The sequence below is a fragment of the Barbus barbus genome (assembly GCF_936440315.1).
Source record: "Barbus barbus genome assembly, chromosome: 26".
Taxonomy (NCBI): Eukaryota; Metazoa; Chordata; class Actinopteri; order Cypriniformes; family Cyprinidae; genus Barbus; species Barbus barbus.
In genome coordinates, this window is record NC_136754.1 from 9,379,905 (window position 1) to 9,392,730 (window position 12,826).

At 39.9% G+C, this 12,826-nt stretch overlaps 1 protein-coding gene across 1 annotated transcript in view; it reads right to left on the reverse strand.

The window, feature by feature from the left end:
- Nucleotides 1-12,826, reverse strand: part of LOC306845618 (telomerase protein component 1-like) — a 47,935-nt gene that overhangs the window by 15,131 nt on the left and 19,978 nt on the right. Inside the window, exons 19-34 of the mRNA XM_079378523.1 lie at nt 12,145-12,436; nt 11,541-11,662; nt 11,244-11,357; nt 11,049-11,166; nt 10,171-10,356; nt 9,898-10,082; nt 9,672-9,813; nt 9,398-9,577; nt 9,216-9,308; nt 8,960-9,092; nt 4,669-4,828; nt 4,458-4,591; nt 3,906-3,994; nt 3,695-3,809; nt 3,541-3,585; nt 3,141-3,348 (exon numbers count right to left, since the gene is read on the reverse strand). Of these exons, the coding sequence (XP_079234649.1) occupies nt 3,141-3,348; nt 3,541-3,585; nt 3,695-3,809; nt 3,906-3,994; nt 4,458-4,591; nt 4,669-4,828; nt 8,960-9,092; nt 9,216-9,308; nt 9,398-9,577; nt 9,672-9,813; nt 9,898-10,082; nt 10,171-10,356; nt 11,049-11,166; nt 11,244-11,357; nt 11,541-11,662; nt 12,145-12,436 (2,316 nt within the window). The remainder of the gene's footprint in view (nt 1-3,140; nt 3,349-3,540; nt 3,586-3,694; nt 3,810-3,905; nt 3,995-4,457; nt 4,592-4,668; nt 4,829-8,959; nt 9,093-9,215; nt 9,309-9,397; nt 9,578-9,671; nt 9,814-9,897; nt 10,083-10,170; nt 10,357-11,048; nt 11,167-11,243; nt 11,358-11,540; nt 11,663-12,144; nt 12,437-12,826) is intronic.

The following is a 12,826-nucleotide window of genomic DNA, read 5'->3' on the forward strand; positions in this document are numbered from 1 at the left end:
GGAGCTGGGGTACCCAAACGGCGGTCAAAGACTGCTCGTACGCTAGCATCAATGGCAAATGCAGATACTATTGGTGCGGGCCGTGCTCCAGAAATAGAGCAGCCTGTTGCTGCCCTGGTGGTTTCACCTGATGAGGCCCTACGGGGCAATGTCCGTTGCCCCAGTTTTCAATGCAGTCGCACAGACTCGTTGTTGAAAAAGGCATATGAGTCTACTGCATAAATATCCCCCGCGGAGAACACATTATGCCAATTGCTTCTCGCCACTACCAGTACACTTGAATCGTAGAATGTACAAAAGAGTGAAGTTGTCCGAGACCACTCATCAATTGACTCAGACTCACCGAAATCCTGTTTTCAAGGTGCCACCCATTCAGGCTCGTCATCGCTTGGCAATGCCAGAGCAAACGATTTCTTCAGCGCTCTACCACACAGTCTCTGGATCCACAGAGACCTTGTGTTGCTGAGGACACACAAGGTTTTCGACCACATCAGCGGCAAGTGCCAGGGGGCCCACGTCAGCCTCCCCCCATTGCCACTAAAGGTTGCACACACAAGGCATGATCTGGTTGGGCTGGTAGTCGATCGTTTTTCAAGCGTACACCTGCAGTATTGGAGGCAGACAAGAGTAGATCCTTGGATTTGCACTACTTTGGGAAAGGGATATACCCTGCAGTTCTGACACCAGCCACCAAAGTTGTCAAGGATTATCCCCACAGTAATAAGGGATGCAGTTCGTTCAGAGGCTCTCTCTCAGGAAATGTGTTCTCTATTAGAGAAGGGAGCGATAGAAAGAGTTCACCCCCTCATTCAAAAGGGATAGTTTTTATTCAACTTCCTTCCTGGTTCTCAAAAAGGATGGTGGTTTTCGTCCAATTCTAGATTTTAAAAATTTGAACTTTTTCCTAAAACTCTTCCCTGCCGGATGTTGTGTGCAGCCGACGTTCTTCATGCTGTCATGAAGGGAGACTGGTTAAGAGCATCGATTTGAAAGATGCTTATTTTCACATTCCGATTGTTCCCCATCACCGAAAATTTATTTGACTCAGTTTCAAGAACCAAGCTTACCAATTGAAAGTCCTTCCTTTTGGCCTGTCTCTGGCCCCTCGTGTGTTCACAAGGTGCATGACTGCAGTCCTGCATCCTCTATGGTATACAGATACAGAGGGAAACGAATCCTACCCTATTTGGACGACTGGATGCTATGTGCCCCCTCAAGACAGCAAGCTGTCCGCGACACCAGTCTGCTCTTGGAGCATGTGCAGAAGCTGGGTCTTTCTGTGAACAAGGCAAAGAGTTGCCTGGTTCCAATGCAAACAATCACTTACATTGGAATGTTTCTGGACTCCCGTTCAATGTCTGCCACCCCATCACAAGCCCGAGTGGACAATATTCTTCAGCTCATTGCTCATTTCAGGCTGGGAGTGAGTATGCAATACAGAGAGTTGCTACAACTTTTGGGGATGCTGACTGCTGCCACTTCTGTGATACCACTGGGCTTGCTCCACCTCAGGCCTCTTCAGTGGTGGAACAACAATTTGCAGTTGAACCCCAGCAGGCATTGCCATCATTTGATTATTGTCACACACCATTGTATTCAGATATTGAGACGGTGGAGTCGCCGGGAGTTTTTGATGTCAGGTGTACCGCTAGGGGTCATTCCCTCTCCCCGAGAAGTAGTCACGACCGATGCTTCCCTCTTCGGCTGGGGGGCAACGTGGAATCACAGGGGTGTCTGTGGCCAATGGTCTCCAGTTCGATCCAGGGATCACATCAATCTCCTGGAATTACGTGCAGTCTTCCTTGCCCTGCAGTGTTTCTTACCAGTTCTGGCAGGTCGCCATATGCTCATTCGGTCAGATAACACCTCGACAGTGTTTCATCTGAATCATCAGTCTCTGCATCTCACTCACAAGATCCTCACTTGGTCTCTTGCTCATCTAGCATCGCTAAGGGCAGTTCACCTTTCGGGGTCAAGAAACCAAGTAGCAGACGCTCTGTCCAGGAATCTTCTGCACCCGGGAGAATGGAGGCTTTACCCAGATGTGGTGCAGAGAATATAGCAACAGTTCGGGAGAGCAGAAGTGGACCTTTTTGCAACACAGACAACCACTCACTGTAGCTTGTGGTTTGCGAGAACCGAGATATCCAGTCTGTTGGGGCAGGACGCTCCGTCTCACGAATGGCCAGACTGTCTCCTTTATGCATTCCCTCCTCTTCCGCTGTTGTGGGAAACATTGCAAAGGATAGCACAGTGCAATCACAGAGTCTTACTTGTCACACCTCGATGGCCAGCCAGGCCTTGGTTTCCCATGCTTCTGAGACTTTAGGCGGACAGGCCGTGGAAAATTCCGCCTCGGAAGGATCTGTTGTCACAGACAGATGGTGCTGTCTGGCACCCAGATCCAGCTCGTCTTCAACTTTGGGTTTGGCCTCTGAGAGATCATGTTTGTGACTGAACTTAATTAGAGACATGCTAACATCTCCAACAGCACAGAAATGCCTTAGTGCAAGAAATGGAAGTAATCACTACATTAAGTATATTAACATATTTGGCAACTAGTAAAATGAAACTACAAAGCAGTGATTTGGTTCTGTCACAACCTTCTAAGCAAAGTGATCACACAAACAGTTACAGCACTTTAAGGACCTTATTGTGTTGCTGTTCGTTTCCTATCAAATATGTTAAGTATGACAGTATAGTAAATAAAAAATAAAGAATATGTATACATATATAATGTGTGTGTGTGTGAGTGAGTATGGTACAACAGGAAAAATTACGCCTGTAATTGCAAAGTGAAGGCTTACAATACACCCTACACATAAAAGCACTAATTTTGTTCCTTCTTGGACAACCAACCAATCACAGGCTTCAAAAGATTGTCAATATCTAGCAACAGGGTCAACCCCACCTCCTCACTAAGATGAAAGTTTTTGTCTTTTCCTCGCTCAGAGTTGCTCTCAGATTGGTCCAGAATCTCTCTTAAGCTAAGACTTCTACATAGAAAGCTAAATTAGGAGCTTTCTTAGAGGATTCTTAGAAGCTTTTAAGAATACGGGCCCTGGACTTATAAATGACTGTTTAAACTGAATATGAGAATATGAGAATAATATGCTATTAATAAGGACCAATATTAGTACCTGGCTTCTTTTTGTACTGCATCTGTGTAGTTTAGCCATTTTACAGCATGCACTCCTCCATTTCTCGTCATGCTTTCTGCCCACAAATGGGCAGAGCTGTCACAAGATTCATTAAGAGCTGTTTGCACAAAGAGAGTAGGCCACTGGGAGAAGAGAAGGCTGTGGCACTTCAGAAAACTGAGACAGTCTTTAAAACCCTTCATGTTATCTGAAACACACACATGAATTTGGTCCATGAATTTAATTTAATATAGGTCTACCACAAAAAAATATATAATTTGAAATTTCAGTACACATTTCCACTCAAGTACAGATCATGACCATAAATCTATTTTGAGTCCTTTTTCAAGTCACTATAGTCAGGTTTTAATTAACACAAAATAATATAAAAGTAAAATACCAGCTGATGTTTTGGATCGCAGCTGATGGGTCTCATATTTTGGGGCTATGAGAATAAAATAAAGTAAAAATAATAAGTATTACAACCTGTCATCTTTGAAGAAAAAAGACAAATGTACTACTGCTAAAAATCAGACGCATTAAAGCTCTCTTACCAAACAAAATGTAGGTCTCCAGAAGTTGATGAAGAAGTCCATGCCGTACATTAGCATAGAGGAAGTAGTAACTGGACAGCAGAAAACACAAAGTCTCCCACTGATTACTGCCCATCTAAGCAAAGAGAGAGAATAGACATCTCTTATGAGTTTTGTAACCTCTTATTGCTCACTGAAGCTCAAAGATCAAAGAGAGCAGGAGGACACTGACTAGGTGTGCAGGGAGTTGAGACAGAATTTCAGCATCCGAGTGAAGAAATGTGTCCTTCCCCTGAGGATTTGACTGTACCCAAAGGTGAGCTGGGAAAAAGTTATACAGAAATAAATATAAAAAAACATACATTACCTTTCAAAAGTTTGGAAGGATTATCTTATGCTCATCAAGGCTGAAATTATTTGATCAAAAATTGTGAAATATTATTATAATTTAAAATAACTATTCAATTTTAATGTATTTTAAAATGTAATTTGTTCCTGTGACATCAAAGCTGAATGTTCAGCATCCATTACTCCAGTCTTTAGTGTCATATGATCAATCAGAAATCATTCTAATAATATTTTTTCAAGATTCTCTGATAAATATAAAGTTTCAAAAGAACAGCAGTAATGTGAAATAAAAATATTTTATAACAATATAAAAGTCTGAATTTAATGCATCCTTGCTGCATAAAATATAAATTCTCTTTACAATTTTTTTTTTTACCTAAACGATAGTGTATAAAACACATAAAATGCATCATGATTTACATGTATCTCGTCTTACCTGCAATTATCAGATGACTTCTGTTTCTACTCTCCTCAGTAGACAGATACAGATGTTCAAAGGCTGACTTCACCTCTGGATGGGTCAAAATCAGGAGGTCATCTGAGCCCTGACCATGGGATGGTCCAATTAGGCTGCATTAGAAGAATGACCAAACAAATTATTGCTTGTCAAAAACAGTATGTACTCCTTATGTCTATATATTTTGTACCTGTGCAAAGTTTGTGCCAGCTGAGAGAATATTGCCATGGGAGCACGGCTCTCTGGATGCCTCGCTATATGGAGAAGTTCCTGCCATGTCACCAGACCACCTCTGGAGTTTAAATCATTGCACATGTTCAGTATAGTGTAAAGAGAACTCTCCCGCAGTCCTGTGAAAGAAACAGATTAGTGATTTGAGAAGTATTTTCAATACATTAAATTAAAAATAAATAAAATAAAATGTTGTTCTCCATGCAAAAATTATTATTTAGATAAGGGATTCAAAAGAAATTGAAAAATTAAAATAAAATAAAAACAAGATGAAGATTGAAGGTGAAGATTCCTTCATATATCCAACACATTAAGTTAATTAATTAATTTAAACTTCTAACAAATCACCATATAAACTATATAAGCTCTCAATATTAATATCAAAACAGTTTAAGCTTTAAAGTCCACATGAAATCAAAATTTACAATATTTACTTTGTTATCACACATTGTTAGTCCTGAGTTGAACAATTAATTCCACTGAAATGTTAATCCACTGAAAAAAACATAGTTTGTCTTGGTAATCTTTATTCAAAATCTGAACAATTGCTTCCGCTGTGGAATGGCATTCCTTCTCTGATGACGTCAGTTTGAAAGCTTGGGCAGGACATCCTTAACCACGCCCCTCCAAACGTTAGTTTGCTGCAAGTGAGAGATGAGAGGAGGAGCGCAAAAATAAATCCCCGCCCTCTACTCAATATTCCATTTCAGCTGGAAATACACCACGATCCTGAAATTAAGTCAGCAGCAACTTCCGGTTCACACAGACTTTAATGTTTAACATAGGCGGAGTTTCACATTTTTGCCTGGGGGGGCACCTACCGGTAGACCATGAGCTCTGATTTTTTATTTTTTACACACCGTATATACCTTTTTTTTTTTTTTTGCACACCGTATATACCTTTTTTTTTTTTTTTGCACACTGCATATACCATATTTTCTACATTTTCAATTATTTATAGCCTATATATTTTCTTCTTCATTTAAAGGAGCACTGCCTAAGTTCTGAAATTTCTAACAGTTACTGACACCAGTGGCCGTTAGAGGAACTGCAGCCAGTCTCATGCTCGTTCTCGGTGCGCACTAAATGAGGCTTTTTTTTTGTTGTTTGTTTGTTTTTTGTTTTAAGCTTATGATGAGCTTTTGTGGGTGTCTGGGTTGTGCTGGAGGCTGGTCGCTTCTTTCCGTCCACAGAGTCCATTTCAAACACTACCGCTAGCGATTGCCGCTGTAGACGAGAACGTGCATGACGTCACATTTTGTGAATTTTGGCGCCAATTTGGACCCGACTCCTCCAGACACAACTGAGCCTACAGGCTGATAGAGGCAACCGTGGTGGACAGTCAAGGTGTCATTCTTCCTATTACATTATGGTTGGCTCATAAATGGACAAATGAAAACTCTATCTTAAAGATTTTTTTAAGTAAAAACCTACACATAGCTCCTTTAAAATACATTTACAACAACGACTGGTTGGCTATACAAAGAGTGGAATAAAAACTTGTCTTACCTATAGAAGAATCCGCCTCTTTTGAGAAGTGTCAAAGTTAGAGACCTCCACGCTTTTTATTGTGGGTTTATTAAAAAAACGACGAATATACATTTTGTTCATTTAGCGTATCTTTGCAGAAAGCGGGAAGAGAACGAGAAGAGAGTCCACTCACGCGATACTTTGAGATTCGCGAGTTGTGAGAGTAGGTTTTTTTGGGTTTTTTTTTACATTAATTACAAATTATTTAGCCTTAACATACTCATTAAAATAAGATAATGCAAATAAAATGAGACAATCTGAAAATATTTTTGTATTCATAGATCTGACAAAATCGATTGGCTCTGATCTGGGGGGGCAGTGCCCCCCCCGGCCCCCCCCAAACTCCGCCTATGATGTTTAATCATCGGGGAAGTCGTGGCCTAATGGTTAGAGACTCGGACTCATAACCAAAAGGTTGCGAGTCTCAGGAATGTGTGATTGTAGGTGGGGGGAGTGAATGTCCAGCCCTCTCAATACCACGACTGAGGTGCCCTTGAGCAAGGCACTGAACCCCCAACTGCTCCCCGCCGCAGCAAAAAATGGCTGCCCACTGCTCCGGATGTGTGTGTGTGTGTGTTCATTGCTGTGTGTGTGTGCACTTTGGATGGGTTAAATGCAGAGCACAAATTCCGAGTATGGGTAACCATACTTGGACACGTCACTTTCACCTGATATAATTCATAAAAGTTTCCCAGATGCAAACTTTTTAAAAACATCTATTAATGACATTTCTGAATAAAACGGTTACATATCCAATTCATGCTCTGAAGTTGTGGTCACGTTTACCATTATTCAGCAAATTTTACATTCAAAATTCACCCATTTCAGCACACTATCAGGAATTTCGTGTGAGGGCACAAGATTTTCGCATTTACAGTTGGGCAAAAAAGTATTTAGTCAGCCACCAATTGTGCAAGTTCTCCCACTTAAAAAGATGAGAGAGGCCTGTAATTTTCATCATAGGTACACTTCAACTATGAGAGACAGAATGGGGGGAAAGAATCCAGGAAACCACATTGTCTGATTTTTAAAGAATTTATTTGCACATTATGGTGGAAAATAAGTATTTGGTCAATAACAAGAGTTCATCTCAATACTTTGTTATATACCCTTTGATGGCAATGACAGAGGTCAAACGTTTTCTGTAAGTCTTCACAAGATTTTCACACACTGTTGCTGGTATTTTGGCCCCTTCCTCCATGCAGATCTCCTCTAGAGCAATGATGTTTTGGGGCTTTCAACTCCCTCCAAAGATTTTCTATGGGGTTGAGATCTGGAGACTGGCTAGGCCACTCCAGGACCTTGAAATGCTTCTTACGAAGCCACTCCTTTGTTGCCCGATGATCCCCTGTGTTTGGGATCATTGTCATGCTGAAAGACCCAGCCACGTTTCATCTTCAATGCCCTTGCTGATGGAAGGAGGTTTCAGCCCAAAGCATGATGTTTCCACCCCCATGCTTCACAGTAGTTATGGTGTTCTTTAGATGCAACTCAGCATTCTTACTCCTCCAAACAAGTTCTATTTTGGTTTCATCTGACCACATGACATTCTCCCAATCCTCTTCTGGATCATCCAAATGCTCTCTAGCAAACTTCAGACGGGCCCGGACATGTACTGGCTTAACCAGGGGGACACGTCTGGCACTGCAGGATTTGAGTCCCTGGCGGCGTAGTGTGTTACTGATGGTAGCCTTTGTTTCTTTGGTCCCAGCTCTCTGCAGGTCATTCACTAGGTCCCCCCGTGTGGTTCTGGGATTTTTGCTCACCGTTCCTGATCATTTTGACCCCACGGGGTGAGATCTTGTCTTCCATTTTCTAATAATTGCTCCCAGAGTTGATTTCTTCACACCAAGCTGCTTGCCTATTGCAGATTCAGTCTTCCCAGCCTGGTGCAGGTCTACAATTTTGTTTCTGGTGTCCTTCGACAGCTCTTTGGTCTTGGCCATAGTGGAGTTTGGAGTGTGACTGTTTGAGGTTGTGGACAGGTGTCTTTTATACTGATAACGAGTTCAAACAGGTGCCATTAATACAGGTAACGAGTGGAGGACAGAGGAGCCTCTTAAAGAAGGTCTGTGAAAGCCAGAAATCTTGCTTGCTTGTAGGTGACCAAATACTTAGGAATTTACCAATTAATTCATTAAAAATCCTGCAATGTGATTTCCTGGATTCTTTCCCCCCATTCTGTCTTTCGTAGTTGAAGAGTACCTTTGATGAAAATTACAGGCCTCTCTCATCTTTTTAAGTGGGAGAACTTGCACAATTGGTGGCTGACTAAATACTTTTTTGCCCAACTGTAGATTTCACAATGGGTTCAAGTCGGTCATGTAAATTCACCACACTGACAAGCAGAAAGTCACTTGGTTTAAAAGTGACTTCTGTGTGGCCTGTGTTTCATACATCGCTACACAATAAACACAATAGATAGAATTGACAATACACATTGGACCTTTTTCGCCCATGAAACTTTACTGAAATTTTGTTATATGTGACTGGACTTCAAGATGTAAATTGGGCTACAGGTCATGTCCCAAGTTCTGGATGATTTACCATGTAATTACTATTATATGTTACTCATTCAGTGCTATAATTGTATTACTATTTTATATTTATCAATGTATTTCCCCTTTAAGAGGGTTGGATATTTGAATGGGAAAGGCCCACCCTGGATCGTTGCAAAGACAAATTTAAAGAATTAGCAAAACATATACTATGTCTTGTACCGGTGGAGCTGATGGCAAGTGTAGCTAATGCCCATCCCAGTCCTTGTCTGCAATATTGATTCTGCAGCCTCAGCAGACCGTGCTGCACCAGCTCACCAAGAGACTGAGGAAGAGACTGCAGGCTGTACTTCATCTACAGTAAATAAACAAATTTCCTCATCATTTTTATGTTTAACTCCACACTTCTTTAGCAAAATAACGTTATGTGGATCATTAAAAACACATTTTAAAAAATTTATTCTTAAGAATTATTTACCTTCTCAAAGGAGGCATAATTCTTAAGCTCCTCACAGGCCAAACGGAGGTAGAGTGGACTCACAGAGCCTTTCTTCATCAGCAGTGTCTGAAGCTACAGGGGAACACAATGATAAATTTTCTAGATATGCAAAAGTTGTCAGTTTTTTCTTATATTACTCCAACAGAAAAACAGTAGTATACCTGGTTATTGAAAGCAGAATCACTCAGTTTCTTTCCAAACTCAACAAGCTGCTTCTGCACAATCTCCTTCTTGTCAGGTAAAGATAATTGCCCCAGTGGAAATGACACAGTGCCTTTTCTTTTGCTAATAGTGTTTTGTAGGGATGATTCTAAAGTAACACTCAGGACCAAACAGACACCCTGAGGGGACAATGAACACAGTGACTGGTTGATGAGAAAATTTAATCATTTTAAATCCACTTATTTACAGTTAGTGTGAATGTGTTTTTCTTACTTTAGGGATGTGCTTTGGGATCCATTCTGACACCCCTTGACCTCGACCATCATGGATACGGTCCGCCCCATCAACAAGCAATGCCAGTGGCTTCTTTTTGTTAAACTCATTCAAGTTCAAGTGGAACTCAGACAACAAGTCTCTGTAGTTTAACAAGACAATAATTATGAAACGAGTTTTCTGAAATGACAATTCATGTTACATGATCAGATCCTTCCTTCCTTACTTATAAGATGTGTTTGGAGGCAACTCCACATCGTTTTTTCTTTTCCTCAGCCATTGAACAAGACAGCGAAGAAGCTGCACAACACTGCAAGCTGACTGGCTAGCATCTGTGGAGTAGGATATGACATCACACAAAGGGGCTTTTCTGTTTTTGACAGAGGTTTTGAGTGCCTGGGCCAGGGCAGCCTTAATAAAACAGAAGACACACACATTAACATCAAACACTGGCATTAATACATCAAGAACAATGGTTATTCATACAATGTACAGATACCATGAACACAGTTTTGCCCTCTCCAGGATTTCCCTCAACCATCAGAATTCCTGCTTTTTGCTGACATTCTTGAACTTTTTCTGTTGCCATAGAAATAAGCTTTGCCCTGCCGTGAAACTGACGCTGTTGGGCATCCTGATGCACTTCCTGTTCCTTAATCTCTGAGGCCACATCTTCATCTGTCTCCTACAAAACAAGAAAAAACATTTTAGTGATGAAGAAATTTCCTAAAATCAATTTACTCATTAACAAGGAAATGTAAAAAAAGAAAAAAAAAAAAAGGGGGGGGGGGGGGGGGGGGTGTATAAGGGTCCATATGTCCAAAAAAGATTAATCAAATAAATTATAAAATGTGCATACATGATGATAAATAGATTATCAGGAAAAGAAAAAAACTATTTTAAAAGCAAAAATAATTGAGTAAAAACAGAACATTTAATAATCAAATAGAAAATATAATATATATTATATAGTATAAATATTATCTACTGCCCTATGTTTCATTTTCCAGTTAGGCCAGAAAGCGGACCTAATCTGTTGTCGGTCAGATTGTCATTGGCCAAGGCTAACAGATTTCGGAATACGTAGATTGAGGAATAGCCCCATTCCATTATTATAAAATGTATAAAAGTATAACATAAAATATAATTGAGTACTGAATTTGTAAAAAAAAAAAAAATTAATATCTTTTCAATTGAAATTTTTTTCAATTGAAATTTTTTAATCAAACTGCAGACTCATATCTTTTTATCCACATCATCCTTATTCATTTTTTAATTGATTTATATTTCAACTGATGTATTGATATTTCAAGCGATTGAGTGGCCCCCAAAAAGTGTAACATGAAAACACTTTGTGTGTTTTGATCATAGTCTGACCTCCACAAAGAGCTGCTGTATGGTTTCCCAGATATCCTCCAGCACCGCCCTCCCAAAGTCCTCCAGACCTTTCAGATAGGGCTTTCCATCCACCACCCCACCCCATTCACAGGGATAACTAAGAGAATATGAAGCAGTGTAAAAATAAATACATAAACACTCATTGTGCTGACAAAACAAATGTACTGAACTCACTTTTCTGTCACTTTGAAGTCGTTGTTCTGGATCCATGTTTTCAAGCTGTTCATTTTAGCTTCAGCTTCTTTGGATTCTGCCACAAAGTCTGTCCTCCATGCCACTGGCACCAAACTAAACATACCAACACATGAAATGATGATGTGATATAATGTACTGTATCTACTGTAAATCACAGAGCCTCAAAAACATCAGCTTGCAGTTGATCTTGTGTTTTGCATGATTTAATTCCTAGGCTGCCATCTGTCAACTACAAAATAAATCCAGTCAGCAGATAAATAATAAATAAATGTATACCTGGCGAGACGAGGTGATCTGAAGTAGAAGAACATGCGGCTCTGGGCAGAGTCTGGATACAGAGCTTGAAACTGTCGAATCTCCATTTCAGTGATGGATAACCCATCAGGCGCAGAGTTCAGCTGGCAGAAAGAAGTATAAAAACAATTCACGAAACGAGGACAAGGATCAACAGGACGTTAAATATCCTGTATCAAAAAACACTTCTTATTATACTCAATTTTGAAAATGTTGAAAGTTGTGCTGCTAAATATTTTTGAGGAAACCATGATCTTTTTTCCAGAATCTATATTGTGTAGAAAGTTTAAAAAAAGAGTTATATGTTATAAATATCTTTACTCTCACTTTTGATTAATTTATTGTATTAATGCCTTTAAATAATAATAATAATAATAATAATAATAATTTCATAGACCCAAACTTCTGAACAGTAGCATACTTTTTATTTTTTAATTTGCCTCTCTTATTTAGCTTGCAACCTCCTGGTCAACATTAACTCTGGTTAACATTAAACTTGTTATGCAGCAAGACTGTACATGATTAATAATAATCACATGTATCACACTTTTAATAAAGCATCTATCAGACAAATAAATGTAATTACCCAGTTGTATTGAGGAAGCTCAGGTAGGGTGGGGCGGGGCGGCACAAGGCCGTATCTCTCTCCCAGAATCCCGAGCAGCAGCTGACTGCGGCAGACCTCCGACAGACAGAGCTCCACAGAACGGTTAGACTCCTCCTCGGTAATGCCCCAGCGCAGCTCCACTTCCTGCAGGTAGAGGTAGTGAGGAGCGGCTCGTCTCCTGAGCTCAGGAAACACGCTACGCACAAGAACATCCCTCTCTGCATGCATATCCCTGAACGTAGAAGAGATAAACACTCGCACACACTTCCATCTATGAAAAGAGAGAAAAGAGAACTGATGAATACAGGTTTTATTTAGTATTTAATTTCCAACAGTGTTGGGCAAAGTTACTCAGCATTAAAAGTAATGCATTACAATATTGTGTTACTCCCTAAGAAAGTAAATAATTGTGTTACTTACCTTTTATTTAATGTAATGCATTATGTTACTTTTGCATTACTTTTTGTCATCTTGCCTACTTGTTTGATTTAATATAAAAAATTATATTTTTGGCAAACGTAAAAGGCCTTTCTCATCAAAAGTTAAATAAGCAATGAAGGAATTAAATACAAAGGATTTTTGTGTTAACACTTATTTATTGCAGATCTGCTTAATATTCAGAGTTTGCTTTTCACTGCTTTTATTAATTTTGAGGAATACT